Source organism: Callorhinchus milii, unplaced genomic scaffold, assembly GCF_018977255.1.
Source record: "Callorhinchus milii isolate IMCB2004 unplaced genomic scaffold, IMCB_Cmil_1.0 Scaffold5, whole genome shotgun sequence".
Taxonomy (NCBI): Eukaryota; Metazoa; Chordata; class Chondrichthyes; order Chimaeriformes; family Callorhinchidae; genus Callorhinchus; species Callorhinchus milii.
The window spans coordinates 46,927,064-46,946,184 of NW_024704746.1; the positions used below are offsets into that span (position 1 = coordinate 46,927,064).

At 38.6% G+C, this 19,121-nt stretch overlaps 1 protein-coding gene across 1 annotated transcript in view; it reads left to right on the plus strand.

Annotated features, from left to right (window-relative positions):
- Positions 1–19,121, plus strand: part of cacna2d4a (calcium channel, voltage-dependent, alpha 2/delta subunit 4a) — a 181,639-nt gene that overhangs the window by 14,762 nt on the left and 147,756 nt on the right. Inside the window, exons 3-9 of the mRNA XM_042335424.1 lie at positions 6,061–6,177; positions 11,491–11,550; positions 13,438–13,600; positions 14,979–15,110; positions 15,884–15,944; positions 16,938–17,088; positions 17,817–17,891. Of these exons, the coding sequence (XP_042191358.1) occupies positions 6,061–6,177; positions 11,491–11,550; positions 13,438–13,600; positions 14,979–15,110; positions 15,884–15,944; positions 16,938–17,088; positions 17,817–17,891 (759 nt within the window). The remainder of the gene's footprint in view (positions 1–6,060; positions 6,178–11,490; positions 11,551–13,437; positions 13,601–14,978; positions 15,111–15,883; positions 15,945–16,937; positions 17,089–17,816; positions 17,892–19,121) is intronic.

The following is a 19,121-nucleotide window of genomic DNA, read 5'->3' on the forward strand; positions in this document are numbered from 1 at the left end:
TGAGATGAGCGGGGAGGTGTCAGGATACGCTAAGTGTGAGCACAAAGTGCACCTAGCAAATATTGCAGGTTTACACTGTGAACTTCTCAGTCTGATACTCACAAGCCAGAATTAAATAACACAATAAATTCAGTTTATGACTAACGCACGTTACACGCTAATAGATTGCGTACAAGCTACTTGCCAATTACTATTTTACCAGCATTATGTTTGACCGTTGGCAATGATTGAGACACATTTGAGTAAGGTAGTCAAGTATTTCTTTTTGTGAAAGCCGCAAGTCTCCATCACTTTTGATCTGATGGAGTTAATGTTTCAGATAAAGGTATGTCCATTGTCCTTTGAAAACTGGATTCTAATCTCCAAATTGCACTGAACATTATCTGTGTCGAGGACAGACAGCCTCAAAGGATTAGTGCTAGCCCTACTTTCTCAAAGGATCATTCAAAGCAAATCACCTCACTGCCTTTCACATGATTTGCAGTGTAGGGGTGGGGGAAGAGATGTTAGAAATAAGTCTAATAAAAATAAATTTTAGAAATAAGTCTGACTTTTCTGGGGCACACTGCTGTTATGTCAGTATAAGCAGGAAGAGTAACGCTTCATTTGCTCTCATTGCGGCATTTGTAGGAACTCTTGGTGAAGGTTATCCCACAGAAATAACCCATTAATTACAGTCTGCAAAAAGCCTTTTCGATAACCATATATTTCTGGTGTAAATTCAGCACTTTAAAACGTATTAGGCCTAGGGTTGCACTTATATAATAATAATAATAATCCTTGTATTTGGTACAGCACCTTATCATGTCGGAATGACATCTCAAAGGACTTCAATATTTACTGTGAAATGGAACGACTATATTTATAGACAGACTCAGTAGCACATTTAACCATTGATGTAATATGTCTTCATAAAAAATAACTCTTGTTTTGTTTTGTTCGGGGATCTCAGTTTAGACGTGTTGAGTGTCTTTTTACATCATAAATTGATGCAATCTACTTCACAAATTGGTGCATTTTATTTTCCCTTTTTAAAAACTAGCTGATTGCAAAATAATTCTTGACGAAAGCAGTGGGCTTTTATTTCAGTAATCGAGAAGGAAAGTTTGAGTAGTTTACAGTCACCAGAAGAATATGAACATTTCACTTATCGCCTTAAACTTGCAGCTCGCATCAGTTGTCATATAGTCAACAGTCTGTAACTTTTGAGCAGGCTTACTGAGTGTGCTACAGATGGTATGATGCTGGTGAAAGGATAAGACAGATTATAGCAATGTAACGCATGAAGGCATATACAATATGTGATACACATTGATTGAGACTGGAGGACTGACAGATTTTTGACAATTGATTCTGAAAAGCATTCAGTACACAATAAGCATGTGAATATGATCAGAAGATCATTCAGCTTTAAAAGATACAGTTCCACCTATGCAGTTTTTGCAAAGTTGCCTTTTTATAGCCACTTTTGTTACTCGATTTGCAATCTGCACAACAGTTGAGTGCTGCTCTGCTGATGTTGGCAGTGGCACTGTCAGAGAATAGCTACACTGTAAATCTTGTTCATTGGAATCACATCTGGACTTGCATATCAATTAGTATCTGAATAATCTAAAATATAACACTATATTGCACAATATTCCATTAATTGTGCTATTAAAGGTGCAAATATCTCGCATGAGGTGGACGATGTGTATGGGGCCTTTTCCAGAGCATCAGGCTGGTGAGAAAGTATTCCCTCTCCCTTCTCTCTCCTCCCCCATTGTGATAGATGTTGAATATCCTTCTTCTGCAGTAATAACAACCTTCACGGCGAGGAGCATAGCAAAAAAAAAACACCTTAAAAATATAAAAGAAAAAAAAATCTTTGCAATACTGCTGAATAAATGTGTGAGATGTAGGGAAGATGTGAACTTACTTTGCTGATTCATTGTTAATAGTGTTGTGTGTTTTACCTTGATTTCACTTGGCAGTGCTCCAGGAGTGTTATAAACCACTGCATCAAATGCTTTCTTCACTGCCTTGCTTATTGTATTCCAGCAATGTGTGCAATACACTTTGCTACATTTTCACTTTGGAATCTTATTCAATGTTGTTATTTTCAATTTCATTAAAACTAAGGTTGAAACTAATCAGATGCAATGGGACAGTGATGGTTCGTTGATATAGCATCAGACCATCTCTCCTGTGGTTGTAAACCACATAAAGTGTCTCAAATTCAACATTTTCATCAAAGAATTTCAGCAAGCAATAGCGATGTCTGGATGACGGATGTTCAGGTTAAAAGTTTAAGTATCTCTGTCAACAGTTGTCATTTTAGGCGCAGGGAGATGCGTGAAGGGAGCAAAATAAATGCAAGTTGTTGTTGTTGTTTACAAGTTGGGCTGGAAAAAGCCAGTGACAATGATGCACGTTCCACTTGCGATTTGTCAACTATCAAAAACTGAGTATTGGCTTTAGGGGGTTATAAACAGAAGATTGCTTCATTATTCCTCAGGACTAATTAAGCGCTCTGAGGCACAACCCTGCATAGAGGGTGGTATATAAGTGCAAGTTGTTGTTGTGGCTGTTGATTATGTCATATAGGTAGATAATTATGTTTCCAATCTGCTGGTATCTGTTCATCGTCTGAACAGACATTCCATTTGCAGAACTGGGGATTGCTGTATTGACGGAGGTGCTATCATTCAGAAAATAGTTGAACCAAGGTTCCTTTTCCATGTTGAAGTGGCTATAAAGTTCCTTCAGTGCTATTTTAAAAGAAAACATTGGGAGATTCGCCCAGTATTCTGACCAAATAACACCTTATTCATCCCATTCTGATTTTTTTTTAAATATGGAGTTACAGAGGTTGCTTTCTTCTTTTCCGGTTTCTTGCAACTTCAACAATTTTGCATTTAATTAGCGCCCTTAACACAGAATAACATCTGTGAGCCTGAACGCACAACTGAGGGGGCAGTGAGGTGCTTTGGTCACAATTCTGCCAATGTTTACAATCAACTGCTAGGTTGGGATGGGATCACAATGTGCTATGAGAGAGAAATTTTATTCAAAAAATTTAAGGGAGGGGGAATAGAGAGAGAAAGAAAATAACTCAAAAGCATCTGAGAGCCATACAGGAAATTATACATGCTAAGTTTGCATATTTTTAAAGGATTAAATGCACTGTAATTTCGAGCTGGAATAATATAGTTTTGAATGTGGTTGATATTCAATGTAGTGCTCAGTTCAATCACTAACACACAATATTTAGTTTAATTACTATTCATTAACATGCTCCCAACAGTTCATTCCAACAGACCTTTGTTCCTGGGTTAATCCCGCTCCCTGTTGACCATTCTAGTATGGACCACTTCACTCATTTAGTAATAATATCCCGTGTTCAATATTTAGAAAAATTGCAACATTCAGTAGTCAGATTAACTGTGTAAATCTTAAAAATCATAATCCTTGCATTTGATGTAGCACTTTTCATGTCTTCTAGACATCTCAAAGCTCTTCACAGAATGTACCGTAAAGTGAATTGACTGTATATTTGTGGGCAAAACACGGCAGCCAATTGCACACAGCAGTCTTTTGTGAAGCATTCAATATTCAATTCAATATAGTGTAATATTCAGAGTAATAAATATTCAATGTTATGTTCAATCTAGTATTCAATGTAAGATTTGACATTTAGTAGTCATTTTTATTGTAACATTCATTGCAGTATTCAGCGGTGAGTATAATTTCAGTATTCAGTATAGTATCCTATTTATTACTGAGTAGTCATTATAATGCTCAGCATGATGTTCAGTATTGATGATGGCATTTATTGTTCTTGTGAGTTTGTGGTGTCAAAATGTCAGGTTGTTGGGAAGAATGTGAGTTGTCAGAAAATTAATTACATCCAATGTGGCTATATTGGATCCTTCACTTAATTATTGATGGCATTGTATGGGAAGCACAGCGTAGTACTGTACTAGCTCTGCGTGTCTACCCTATCTTACTAAGGTATATTATTGCTAATGTCACTAGGAGTCCCACACGCAATGACACACTTGCAGAATGAAATCAGTACTGCTCTACTTTGAACAGAAGGGATTAAGCTGCAGCTCTAAAGCCTATAAACCCATATTAGTCAGCTATAGTTATCAATAATTCCTACCATCACTCAGAATGCAACCACAGACCATGAACAAAAAAGAAAAATCTAGATTGTGGGTTTTTGAAGGCTTTTTGGGCAGTTTGATGAAGTGTTTTTCAGTGCTACATAAACTATAATGTTAGCCAGCTACCACTGAAATGATTCCTGCAGGTTCTTAGCTACGTGGTGAGATAGAATGTTTCAGTTGATTGCAGCTTTCTCTGTGTGATGAAAGGGAAGAAACCTTCCATGTTTGCCTTGTTTCATCATTAAGTTTGTTCAATCATGTTAGCAAATCAGCACTCGTAACGACAATGGAAAAGTCTGTAAAAGATTAATTCTATTTCTCTTGTTCACACAAATTCAAATGCAACATTAACTGTCACTATCTTAATGAGGATTGCTGGAGAATCGATAATAATAATAATAATCCACGACTGTTTGTGGGACACTGCTGTGCGCAATTGGCTGCTGCGTTTCAGCCACAAAATATACAGTCAATTCCCTTTACAGTATATTCTGTTTGAGGCATCTCAATAACATGATAAGGCTCTATACCAAATGTGAGGATTATTATTATTATTTGGACAACACAATATATTTTAAGGCAGGACAAACCTTTAATATGAAATTAATAATTATAATAGTTCTTGCATTTCATATGGCACCTGATTAGATTGTCAAAGGGCTTCACTTCATGATTGTAAAGTGCAGTGAATGCAGGTAAATGGGGCAGCCAGGTTACCCACATCAATGTTCATAAACAGCCCTGAAGTGAATGAGCATTTTTATTTGGAGGATTGCTGGCCAAGACATCAGGTCGTCATTCCTTCTCTTTTTGAATAGTACCATAGGATCTTTAACGTCCACCTGAAGAGGCAGATGCGATCTTGGTTTAATGTCTCCTCTGAAGGATTAACCTGCTTTAGTATTTCATCTCTTCCTATGAGCAAGCTTGTATGTGATAGATGAATGGGTACATCACTGAAGTCCTGCCTGATTATTTTTTCCACGTATTACAGTGTACATGATCTCTAAGTCCCAATCTGTTCTGAAATCTGCAGTCTCCAACAGGAGAGAATGATGAATGTCACTTAGTTCTCACATAATAGAAAATCTTCATTGCTCTGTTTTGGCGGGTGGGCTTGTTTATTAAAATAAGGATTCGTTGGTGGGAAGAATTGGAACTTTCTACCTTAGATATCTAGTGTCAGCTTGAGTGTTTCAGTGTGTATAAAGTGTGCCAAAGGCAGAGAAAAGCTCCCACTGCTATAGCTCAACTGTGAGATAAGTTAGGAACGAGAGGGGATACATTTTAAGATCATTACTAAAATAACAAAGTGAATAGTAAGGAAAAACATTTTTATACAGAGGGTTATTAGGATATGGAATGCTCTGTCAAAAACAGTGGTTGAAGTAGAATTCATAACATCTTTCAAAAGGAGAATTAGACAACTATTTGAAAAAGAAAATAGCACAGGGTATGGGGAAAGGTTAGTGGAGTGCCTGTAAAGATGATTGTTACTGAACAGTGTTGTGACTACCTATTTTTAGATCTGGTTTTTACAATAGCCAAAAAAACTACTCTGCAGTAGTGTTTTGTGACTATAGTAGCATCCAGCTCTTGATAGGTAGTCAGTATACTTTTCAGTAAAAATTGTGTGAAGTGCTTTAAAATATCTTGACAATATTATAAAATGCTATGTGAAACATTATTTTTATTGTTGTATCAACTGAAAATGTATTTGCTTGGACATCATCAGGATGCTCATTAATAAGTGCACGTAACACATTGACATGCTCATGATGAGTTGCAAATTGGTTATTCAATGTTGGATACACTTTGGCTCCAATGACGTGCCTGATGCAGACTCTTTGTTTCACTGGAGTGAATGTGATGCAATGGGCTTCAGTTCTTTTCTCATTCTGTCTAGAAATACAAAGATGTGGAATCAATCATAAAGATCAAAGATGTAGATGGCATGGAGTTGGTGAAGAATTTCGGAGCGACAATGGAGCAGATGTTGGGGAGGAAAGTTGAAGCTGTGAAGGTATGAATTGAGTCTCCGGAATCCTGTCCTATTCCTGATTTAGATGGGTTGGTGTACATTATTTTTATTCTGCAATCTAACTGTATATAACAATATTATAATCCTTGCATTTGATATAGTGCCATATCATATCTTCGAGAGGTCTCAAAGTGCTCACAGAATATAATATAAAGGTAATTGACTATATTTTGTGGGCAAGTAATTGAGCACAATAGAGTCCCACAAACAGTCGTGGATTGAGTGACCAACTTTTTTTTTAATGGGAGACATCTTTTTTAATGTATCAATAATAATAATCCTTGCATTTAATATAGGGCCTTATCACATCTTCAAGACATCTCAAAACGCTTCGTAGAATATACTGTGAAATGAATTGACTGTATATTTTGTGGGTGAATCAAGCTGATTTTACTTTTACTTTTAGTATTGAAGTTATTGAGGAAAGCTAGCAATTAATTAACATGTCCCATGCAGACTATTTGCTCCTGCAAAACTCTACATATAATGTATGCCATGAAGCTCTACCTCAGATAACAGACGGTTAGCAGAGAGTTTCAAACTAGTAATTGAATCAAAGGATTCTAATTTGACCTTCACTCACATGGTGCAGAAAGTCATGAGAACTGTGAGATTGAGTTAATACCTCTATTTGGCAGCTCTTTTGTAAATTTTGTGGCATTACTTGTTTTGGGACATTCATCCTACGTTAAATGTCCTACATAAACACAATTTGTTGTTGTTGCTATTGTTGGTTAGAAGTCATTTGGGTTTGGATTTCTTACCAGTGCCAAATAGGCAATGCCACAGGGAAGGTGGAAGGGACTCAAATGTTGTAGGTGAAAGGTAACCAAAAGTGAGAGTGATATCTTAGCTTCTGAGGTTTATATTCCAAACATACCAGAGGCCAGCCTAAAATTCTGGAAGGTATTAGCCAGAATTTTAAAATGTAATTTTGTGGGACTTCTGCTAACCTCACCCTTCTGTCCAGACTCTCCAGCAAGTACATGACATTCTCATCACTCCCCCCAGTCACAAAGGACCAGCAAATGCTCCAAGCACCATTGGCTCATCTCCCCCCAAAAAACAGAAAGAAGTTTGCTCTCCTCATTCAACTCAGGGAAAGCTGTTCCTTGCTCAGCATCACCCTCGGGATCTCCTTGCTCTAGTTGCCTCCAACTGCCTTTAAGCCTGGCTCTCACCCGTTCACTCTTTTCCCCCAGCTCTGCAATTTTCCCACCGGCACCATTAACTCTCCCCCAGGCTGCCGAGACCCTCATTCAAGCCTTCATCATGTTAAGGCATGACAAATCCAACTCCCTGCTCGCCAGACTCCCCAGCCCCTCCTTACACAAGCTGGTGCATGAGAGGACATGGGCTGCAGATCATCTAGAACTTAGAACTCTGACTTACCTCTTTGTCCACATGTACTGTTCAGGTGCCCAGTCAGCTGTTGAAAAATCCTCCTCATGTGAAACATGCTATATTACCTTCTGCACATCCTTCACATGTAGGTGAGTGATTGGTACTTCCTACACTTCTATAATTTTCCTCATTTATTTTCCAATGTGAAAGGCTCTATATCAAATGCTAGGATTATTTGAGGATAAAATGTTAAATTGATACCCTCTCGTCATTGTCACACCAACCAGTGGAAATAATTGCTCCCTGTCTACTATATGAAAACCCTCATAATTTTCAAGATCTCCATCGGGTTTCACCTCAAACTTCGCTGTTTCCGTGAAAATAGACTCTGATTTCAAAATTATTATATGGGGAAATTGTCACTTGATTTTGTAAAACATAATCATAGTGTTACAACATAGAAATAGAACAGTCAGCCAATCAAGTTTACACTGGCATTTTTTCTACTAAGATCATTTCACTCTCCTGCTCGTTCCCATACCTTTTGATACTCTTCTTCCTCAAGCAGCCATCTAATTCCCCTATAAAATATCAGGAGTTCTGTGAAATTATGACCAAAGAGTTTCATACACATGACAAAAGATGTGTGAGGGATATGTGAGAAAGTTCCAAGGTTGTAATCCAATCAAGGAATTTGAATAATCTCAAACCATTTCTGAACATCATTTGTACCACGAGATTGGATTACAGTCTTTAACTCTCCTGCACCTAGTTCTTCATTTATATAACATTCACTTATCAATGTATTTTGATTAAAGGAAAGAAAATTAGATTGTAGACTGGCAACAAAAGTCTAAAGATTTCACCAGTTTTTTTCTTCCTACATTAACAACATTATAATATATTTTATTATAATAACTATTATTTGAGATGTCTCAACAAAGTTATAAGGCAATATATTAAATACAACGATTATTATTATTGTGTGTGGGAACCGCATCTTTACTTATTAGGCTCCATGGTGGATGCTTCTTCCCTGGTGCAACTTCCAAAAAGTCCAATAAACTAATCCAAAGTGTTTCAGACTCAATTAATAATTTGACCACAGCTTTCTCCTTGTGCATTGGGTGAAAATGTTGCTCATTCGCAGACAATTCATTTTCATGCTGCTGGGCAATTCATAGAGGATGTTGTCACCTTGGTATCATAGGAGCAGTTAATATGTCTATTCTTAAAACACGAGGCACACTTTATCCCTGCTCAGCAATATTTCTAGCATCACAATATTGTAGGCACATATGTAGGATGATCTTCTATCAACTGGACATCGTTATACAGCGTGTGCAAATGGATGTCAAACACAGGCTATCATGATGGTCTTCAGGACTGAGCTCCTTGCCCCTCCTGGCTGACTGGCTCCCAGTCGTTTGGAGCACAGGTGGTCTGATACATGGTCAGCAATTGAAGGTACATGGCCCAGAGAGAATGAAGGAAGTACTGAAATCTTGAAGGGATTTCTATTCACACAAACAAATAATAATAATTATCCTTGCATTTGATATAGCGCCTTATCGAGTCTTTGAGACGTCTCAAAACGCTTCACAGAATATACTGTAAAGTGAGTTGACTGTTTATTTTGCAGGCGAAAATGAGGCAAAGGGAAAGATGTGGGAAAAATTCAAAGCAAATTGTGAAGGCAGTGGCCCCCAGTTGTTCAACAGTTGTCATGCATAAACTTGGACAGTGGAGGGAACTATCACAACCACAGCTGATCTTCTTCCTCATCCTCATGTATTACTATATATATACTATATATTACTATATAGTAATGTATTACTATATAATATATTACTATAATGTATTATCATATATTATATTATATATTACTATATATAGTAATGTCTCATGCCCACATGCAGTCTCTGATAGTGATGAGGAACAGGAAGATGGGTTCCTTTTCGTTTACACTACGCTGGCCATTGTTGCTGTTCTTTTAGAATAACTATGTTCGCGAGTGTCATGAACGGCAAAGAAAGAAAATAAGCGAAACAGCTACAAGCTACTTTTGCTGGGATTACACGTGTAAACAGTGCAGCGAACCGTTTTTACATAAAATAGATCACTGTGGTGTGTGCTTAGCAAAAAAAATTGCCGAGCACTTTTTCCAGGGGATTCTGCCCTTTACCCCATTTTCTTGCTGCATTTTCAATCATTTGTGTATTTAGAAAAAAATGCAGGCAAATCATCAAAGAATACAGGAATGGTTTTGTAATTATCCCAGTAAAGCTTGATCTTAGTCCGGGAACCCTGCCATAACATGTGACTATATCACTCTGGACTTATGCAATCACTAATGGATGTAAAAATCACCAAAAGGACAGCCATTAAATATCTTTAGGTTGCAACCCCAGTTATTATCCAACCTTGTCTGACCATGACTTACATACTACAAACCCAGCTGTGCCTACCGTCATTCTTTTGTCCCAACCTGACCGTTAGTGCCTGGTTGGCTGTGAGATTCCCGCACATGCAAAAAAAAAGGATTATATGTTTGTCATATAATCTAGGACAGTAATGCCGTAACTGAGGCGGTTTCAGATCACATCTTAAACCATAGTTTGCGCAGTTTACTGAATAGAGATCAGGAGCCAGTGCAATGGCTGATGTTTTCCTTACGAGACAAGGGTAATTGTTGTGCCCTTATTACCAGCATCCATGAGATCGCCTAACCAGCACAGGCAGAGAGCCAAATTTGTACCCTACTGGCGTGTCTGTCTCAAGCAGCTTTGCTCTCAAGGGAATAAAGCTTCCAGCTGCGGTCCCATCTCCTCCCCACCCCCACACCCTCCATAGTGCTGTGTTTCAAGGTCTTAAAACTGCTGGTTGAAGCCAGAGGTATGTAATGTATGTAAAGCCAATGCAAACAACTTCCACAATCCAAATGTCAAGCCTCAAAATCTTATATTGCTGCAATCTCATTGAACTGCAGTTGCTCAGCACTTGGCTGATGTTTCTCTAATAATGAATAAGTGGAGAATCACAGAAGTATACGAAGACTGTACTCTGTATCCTTTAAAATCCATTTCAATTCTATTTTATCCTCGTTTCCTTCCTCTGTTTCTTGAAGAGTTGATGCATGGCTTTAGATTTCATAATTAATGTTTTCCTGGTAAATTTGAATACCTTTTCAATAATATAGCGCAAAGAATAGCACACATTGGACTGGTTTCCTTGTAATTCCCTGCTTTTCTCTGTTTTTATTCTCCTCCCTGGAATCTGTTAAAATGCGTAACTCAGCAAGGGGCGATAGTCAACAAGAAATGCAGTCACTAATTATTTTGCACAGGGCATCGGTGTCTCAGTTTGCCACACAATTACGCTATCCAATTTTTCAACAACAACAACTCGCATTTATATTGGGCTCTTCATGAGGAGCAGCTTCTCAGAACGCTTCCCTTTTAAAGTAAACAGTGGCAAGCCCCCTTCCCTTCACCTTTGAGCTCTCGCCTGACAAGTGAAAGGACCCAGTGGGATTCCCGGGTGGGGCAAAACCTTAGGCAAGTTTCCTTGCTCTACACGCCTCTGTTTACCTAGCATTAAGTGGGAACCCGGTTGCTAGTTAATTGGCGGAGCCCTTTCCAGGAGTAATAATCCCTCAAAAAAANTGTGGTCATTCAATCCACAACTGTTTGTAGGACACTGTTGTGTGCAATTGGCTGCCCTATTTCGCTCAAGAAATATGCAATCAATCCACTTTACAATATTATTCTGTGAAGCCTTTGAAACTTTTCAATGACATGATAAAGTGTTATATCAAATGCAAGGAATATTATTGATTATTAGCTTCATTGTCAAGACTTCATTGGTCACTGCATTCTGGTGTGAAGGTAAGTAACTGAAAATGCTACAAAGAGTGAAAAACATGAGTTATTTCCTTTTATTCCTGTGCAGAGACTGGTTGATGCTGCTGAGGATGCTGATCTGTACCACGAGTTTAATGCAGAGTTGGGGGTGAGTACACTAAATGTGTAGCAGAGATAAATTAGCTTTCAATGTGCAACTAAATACATGTCTTTAACGTTGGTATGTTACTACGCCAACTGCCTGCTCACTTCCCAACTCTTTACTCCACAAGCTGCAGATTATTCAAAACTCTGCAGCTCATGTCCTCTCCTGCACCAGCCTCCGCAAACCAATCACCCCCCACACTTCCCACCCCACCATTGGCGGTCAGACGTTCAGCATCTCTGCCCCCACACTCTGGAACTCTATCCCGCAATCCCTCCACATCAGCCCCTCTCTTGCCTCCTTCAAACCCCATTTAAAGACTTTCCTCTTTGACCATGCCTTCAGCCACCCTCCCACCCCCACCCTGCTGCCCTCCACCCCTTCTGTTTCCAACTCCCAGCTCAGGTCCAAAAACCCATGACTGTCCAGCGCCCTGGGACGTCTTTCCGATGTGAAGGGCATTATACAAGTGTAATTTGTTGTTATTGTTACATTGTTTTAATTAACCTCATTTAAATGTCTTCTGACTGCCTTATATAAATAACGTTCTGAAGTTTCAGTTTAGTAGTATAATTAAAACAAAAGCACATGACTAAGTTGACCGGTTTCGACCATATGTTCACGTCCCCAGATGAAATTTGGTATTCTTTTGTTAAAACTAAATAACTAGAGGATTTAATGATAGGTCAAACATTTGGATTTGATTACTAAAAAAAAAGTAGCAGTAATTCAGGAATTTGATAGTTATCATTATAATCCTTACATTTGGCATAGCGCCTTTCATGTCAGGAGAACATCCCAAAGCACTTCGCAGGATATACTGTTAAGTGCAGTAACTATGTGTTTGTGGGTGAACCCTGCAGCTAATTTGCATACAGCAATGACCCACATAAAGCCATAAAGTGAATGAACAATTTAATTTGGGAGATTGTTGACAAGGACACCAGAAGAAATTCCTTTCTTTTTTTGAATAGTGTCCATGGTATCTGGTTGTTTGGAGTCAGTGAAAGTCTGAAAGTGAATTGGAATAGTTTACTGGAGTTGTAATGAATGGGGATGTTTTCATTCCTCAGAGTTCCATACCTCCGCAATTCTTATGTTTGGATCAGATTTGTTTTAATTTTTGTACATTAGATGAAAAAACAGCAAAGTGAAGCTAGTGTCAACTTGAACAGAGAACTCATCAATTTAACTTTATTGATTTACCTGAGGTGGGTGGGCAATCAGACAGTCGTTTTCATATGATTACTATATTTTCATCGCACATTTCAAATTCACAAAAAAATCACAATAAGCAATTATCATTATGGAACACACGTAGTGTCATTTACTTTTATTCCATAATGTTTAATTAGCACTTTGTTATGATTGAAATGATATTCACAACTCACTCTGAGTGTGCAAATAAAAGGTGAATTTGAATGTGATTTCTGGTAATAGCTCCATGTTCCTGATTCACAGAAGAGTGGATATTGTGATGTTGTGATTACAATGCTATTCACAACTCCTTCCAAGTACCCAACAGGAGATGGATCTGATAGTTTGATTACAGGGTTAATCTTACTTTAGACCAAGACCACTCTCCTGATATTATCATGATTGTTACAACCGTGTCGGCCTACAGCATTTCTCCCACAAAATACACAATATATATGTGAAGTGCTTTGAGACGTCTCAACGATGTGATAAGGCACTATATCAAATGCAATGATTATTATTATTAATAATAGTAGCACTGTTCTCCCTTCATTTCTGTGCACAAAGAGAATTCTCAATAGTTTACACATTAGCTCAAAAAAACGGCAAGCCTAGTCATCATCTAATAACACAGAATCCTTTTAATTTCCAGGAACTTGTCTAACCTGCATTTCTTTTTTGCTCCTACCCAAGTTTGATTACTACAATTCTGTGCTGATCAACGAGAAGGATAGCAACGGGAATTACGTGATGCTTGGAAACAAGTTTATTTTAGAAGAAAATGAGCATTTTAACAATTTGCCTGTGAACACTTCACTGAGTAATATTCAAGTTCCAACGAATGTGTATAATGAAGGTAAAAACCTCACTCAGTGATGTACAGTCAGAGAGAATAATACAGTTGTGGCTTATTCCAGGATTTCAGATAATATTGTAAACCTTGAGAAAGAAGCTCATGTCATCTGTTGAATCTGAAATCTCAGATTATGGGAAGTTATTTCCTCCCAATGAGACTTTTTTGAGTATATACAGTACTGCGCTCTTAGGAAAATTAAAATAACAGTGTACTGTTTTATAAAGTAAGTGCTCAAATTATCTGGTTTGAGTAATAGTGGATAATTCCAAATGCATCAAAGAGTACAGCTAAAGGATTAATAATAACAATGGTGTTGAGAGGATAATATCTGGAGGTATTTGGAATATTTTATTTAAAACTGTGCCTGTTTTTTATTAGTTTTGATTCCTTGAATCCTGGTAGACAGGACCTTTTGTGCTTGGGACTCATCCGATGTGTGGCTTGAGAGCACAACCTTCTAACTCAGAAGTAGACTCAGAGTGCTACCAACACTTAATCCGTAAAACAGGGTTTCAAATTGCAATGGGTAATGTCTGGACAGACATCAGGAAGTAACATCCTTCAGATAAGATGTTAAACCAAGGTCCTGTACACCTGCTCAGGTGGACGTTAAAGATCCAATAGCACTATTCGAAAAGAGAAGGAAGTTTCCCCAATGTACTGGCCAACAAATCCCACTATATGGCTTTTTGTGGGACATTACTATGTGCAAACTGGCTGCCGCATTTCGCCCACAAAATACAGTCAATCCACTTTACAGTGTATCCTGTGAAGCAGGATGATGTGAGAAGGTGCTATATCAAATGCAAATTATTATTATTTCTTTACCCAGAAGATAAATAACCATTAACACAGATTACCAGGGAAGATGGTTGAGGCCAGAATGCTGGACGCATTTAAAAAAACGGGTGGGCTAGTCCTGGCTCTGCTGTGCTTTTACAAGATGGTGAGCCCTCCGTCACCGAGTTGATGATCCTCCAGGATCACTCCATTTGGGTCTTGCTGTAGGTGACCGGGAAGAGGCCATACAGCACCGAGTCCCGTGATAGCAGGTCCCCAAGGACGAACTGCGAGAGCAGCCATTCTTCCTGTTTCCAAACTGCCTTTGTGTACCAAAACTCCTGGAAGAGGCCAAGAAGTGATTTATTTTTTTTAAACAAAATATATATTTATTGGTAGATATATATTTACCCTTATCTCAAAAAAGAATCAACTCCAATGACAGAAAGAAGAAACGCAACACGTTATTATCCCGTTACCCAAGAAGTGTTTGAGTAGGTGACCACAGTGAGAACAACGCAAAACATTTTGGAATTGTACTGAATAGTCGGTGCACAAAAGTGCATCACTCACCACTGACCATGCTGTATCTCCACAGATCCAAACATTGTGAACGGAGCTTACTGGTCAGAGACTTTAAATGAAATCTTCAGTGACAACTTCATGCAAGACCCAACACTCACCTGGCAATATTTTGGAAGTTCGACAGGTTTCTTCAGACTTTACCCAGGTAAACGTGCTCTAACCATGCAGACCACAGATGCTAAAATGTTTAAACCAGTTAGGCGGACAGGAATTTCTGGCTCACAAGTGATGTGTTGGAAGGTATAAGAAATATTCTAGAGTATATTATGATATTTACAAGTGCATGGTTTGTTTTGTCGAGTTTGAAATGTTCATGCAGAAAACTTTGCCTTTGAAGTTTATCTTCAAAGACTTCACAATTATGTAATCACAATAGGCTCTGAGTCTGTAAATGTATGGTCAGGTAGACACTGTTGGTATTATTATTTTAACTGTTCAGACTCTGTTCAGGTATCAGTGCAACAACACTCCCTCTTCACTTGTAGGTTGACTGAATAACTTTCATATGATACCGTTAGTGAGGGTGGTGAAGGAGACCTTTATTGGTTATAGCGGAAGCAGCTCCAGATACTAAAATATGTTGGTGAAATCAAAAGCTCAAATGACTTTCCAAACATAAGTTTTTTTAGAAGTACTTAAAAAAGTATGAATCTCATATCTTAAAATTGAATCTTTGCATATGCCACAAAAATAATGCAAACACAGACATCTGCATCCATTCCTAGCTTCCAAAATGACGATCAGACAACACTTTTTATAAATTGCTGCTGGGTTTTTCCACAAAACAGACACAGGCACTCCACAGTAAATCCTGTGAAGAACTTTGGAGGTGAAAGGTGCTAGACCAAATGTAAGGATTATTATGTAAGGATTATTAAGATACAGTCTATAACTGTGTCCTTGTCCCCTTCTCTACAGGTATAAAATGGATGCCAGATGAAAATGGAGTAATTTCTTTTGACTGCAGGAACAGAGGCTGGTAAGGAAACGATTGCTAGAGTTAGAATTGCACAAATTTTATTCAAGGGTATTCTCCAAAATGACTGCTGTAGTACAATACTCACTAGTGACTGGAAAATTCCAGCCCCAAATACCAGTCTCAAATAACATTAAAACTTTTAATTGCCTGATGGCTCAGTCAGGACACAGTACTGAGCCAAGCTGATTTATGCAACCCTAGGTTCCATCTCTGACCTGTGCTGAGCTCATTGATTTCAATTGGGGAGCCAGGAGGGACATTGCAATTGGTCTCAGCATTCCTAAGTCAATGAGGAAAAAACAGCCAAGGTTGCTGCTCCTAATCATTGTCCGATGACTTCTTCTGGAATGTGTGCATGTATGAATGCCCTGTAGAATTTGTGTTAGCACACAGCTGTGATATTTTTCATAGCCTTTTTTTTGCCATTTGCCTAAGTTTTACACATGAACAATGATAATAAGGGCAAAATACAAGAGGGTAACTGCTGACTATGGAATTCTACACCATCATGAGTCATTGCCTTCAGGAAAACGAGTGACTCTATTGGACCAATGTGATGTTTCCATTTCCTTATGGCTTCTCAAATTGAGATTGTCAGCGACTGAGAATTGTGTGACTGGTGGCCACTAAGAATTGGGCTTGCACTGCTCAAAGTCATCTCCCTCAACATCATTGGAAACTTTAAATCAGGCTTTCTTCCATCAGTGTTAACTTGGATTCATAATCCAGGGGTGAAAGGAAAGCATGTGAACCCACTACAATTCCCAGAACTGAAGGCTCATCAGAATCATAATAATAAAGTATAGTGCCTATATTGTATGGCAAATGTGGCAGCCAATTTGTGTGTGAAATGAATGACCAATGTGCTATTTGGGGAATTGTCTACCAGGAGGAACTCCCTTTTAGTGCTTTATCCAAAAGATGGCACCTCTGACAACGCAGGGCTCTTCCTGCATCTGCCTGGACTATAATCCTGATTGTTTTCATGCACAGGTATATTCAAGCTGCAACTTCCCCAAAGGACATCATCATACTGCTGGATATCAGTGGCAGTATGAAAGGTCTTCGAATGACGATAGCCAAACACACAATAACATCAATCCTGGACACACTGGGTGAAAATGACTTTGTCAATATTGTTGCAGTAAGTATAGCAGAATATGGTTCAACATGGCATTTGCATTCAAGGTACAATAATGAATATATTGGAACCCAAAATGTTGTAGAATGTCACTTTTTACTGTATACCAAGGCTGCTCCCATTCCTCTTCCCCACTACCAGAACTGTCCTAATTAATTTTGTTTTTTCTTTGGTCACGTTTTTTCATTGAGAAACCTTGGTCAAGAATCAGCGCTCCCAGTGCAGTAAACACCATAGTGAAAAGAGGATCAAAGAGGAAGAGATTGATCAATAAGTGGAGGTTCATTTTTCAAAGCCTGTGGATCGCAGGAGAAAGGGAAGTTTAATGGAAGTGAGGAACTTCACAGCACTTAAAATTTCCTGCAGTAGCTCAATCTTTTTCTGAGGCATTTGTGAGTTCATCAAACCAATGTCAATAATAATAATCTTTGCATTTGATATAGAGTCTTATCACGTCATTGAGATGTCTCAAAGTGTTTCAGAGAATATACTGTAAAGTGGATTGACTATAAATTTTGTGGACAAAACACGGCAGCCAATTGAGCATAGCAGTGTCCCACAAACAGCTGTGGATTGAGTGACCAAATTATTAATTTTTGGAGGGTTTATAATCCCTAATAACCATTCAGCCCCATTACTCTCCTGCCACTCCCTCACTCTCCCTTCTCCCCACCCTAGTTACCTGAGAGTGAAAGTATTTCTAACAGTGTGTTATTTTTGTCTTTCTCCAGTACAATGATTATGTTCACTATGTTGAGCCCTGCTTCAAAGGAACGCTAGTGCAGGCAGATAGGGACAACCGAGAGGTGAGTGTTGCATTTTCTTCACAGTAAAGTAAAAAAGTTCATCAATTTCATTAAAATTCATTGAGGCATTTCATGTAACAGTTTACAGACATTGTTAAACAGAAAATATATATAGCTGGAAGTGAGTTACAGACTGGGATCTAATTGAGGAACAACAACAACAACAACAACAAGATTCCATTTATAAAGCGCCTTTCACGTCAGGAGGACGTCCCAAGGCGCTGCACAGTTGGGTCATGACCCGAGCAGGGGGGAAATGGTCAGGGTGAGGGAAGGGAGGGAGCGAGGAGGGGGGAAATGGTCAGGGTAAGGGGAGGGAAGGGAGGGAGCGAGGAGGGGGAAGAGAGTCGAGAGGGGAGCTGAAGGCTCGGTCAAAGAGAAGTTTAGATTTGTTATGTGTTGAACAACACAGGATTTGGAGATGAGTTACAGACTCACTAGTAAATTGGTTTGAACAGTTTATATGAAAAATGATGGATATCTGGACTATATTACATGCTGAAATCTAATTGAGGTCTTCTGAAGCTTTATATATAGAAGAATGGATACCCAGGAGAGGATTACAGTGTGAAATCTAATCCAGATATTCAGATAACCTTGAAGTGAGCTTCGAGAGTTAAACACAAGAACATTGCGCAGAAATTTCTCCCTGTTGTTAATTTTGTGTGTGCTTGGAGGAGTAGGGGAAGAGGATTCCTATTTTTTCTGCGCTGCCAGTGGATTAGATGAGGTATTATGCTGATACTGCAGCTGGAATAAGGGATTGGTTCCATCTGTGAAGCACTGAATGTGTATTCAGTTATCAAATGAAATGACCTCTAGCACTCAACAATTCTTTGTTTTATGGGAACATCCTTTCACTGATTACTGATACAGTGATATTTCAGATGTTCAATGACAGTATAGCTAAAACCTGCGTTTTAAATCTTGCTTGCTCAGTGCTGGGGAGGTTAAAAGCATTCACTGCTCTTCTGAATTCCAACAGTTACTGCAACGTGTGTTCTCTGGAAGAAATCTGACACTGAGTCTAAAGCCTGCCGAACTTACTTTTGCAATACACCACATAACGTCGTAAAGATACAATCGAACAGTTGATGGAAGAGTTTAACTTCACAGTTCAGACTCTTGAGCCTAGATTCGCTAAAGAGCTTGGAGCTGGCAGGCCTGTTAATCTGCAGCAACAGCACAAAACACAGTGCTTGGTGACTGAGTGTTCAATTTTTAAACAGC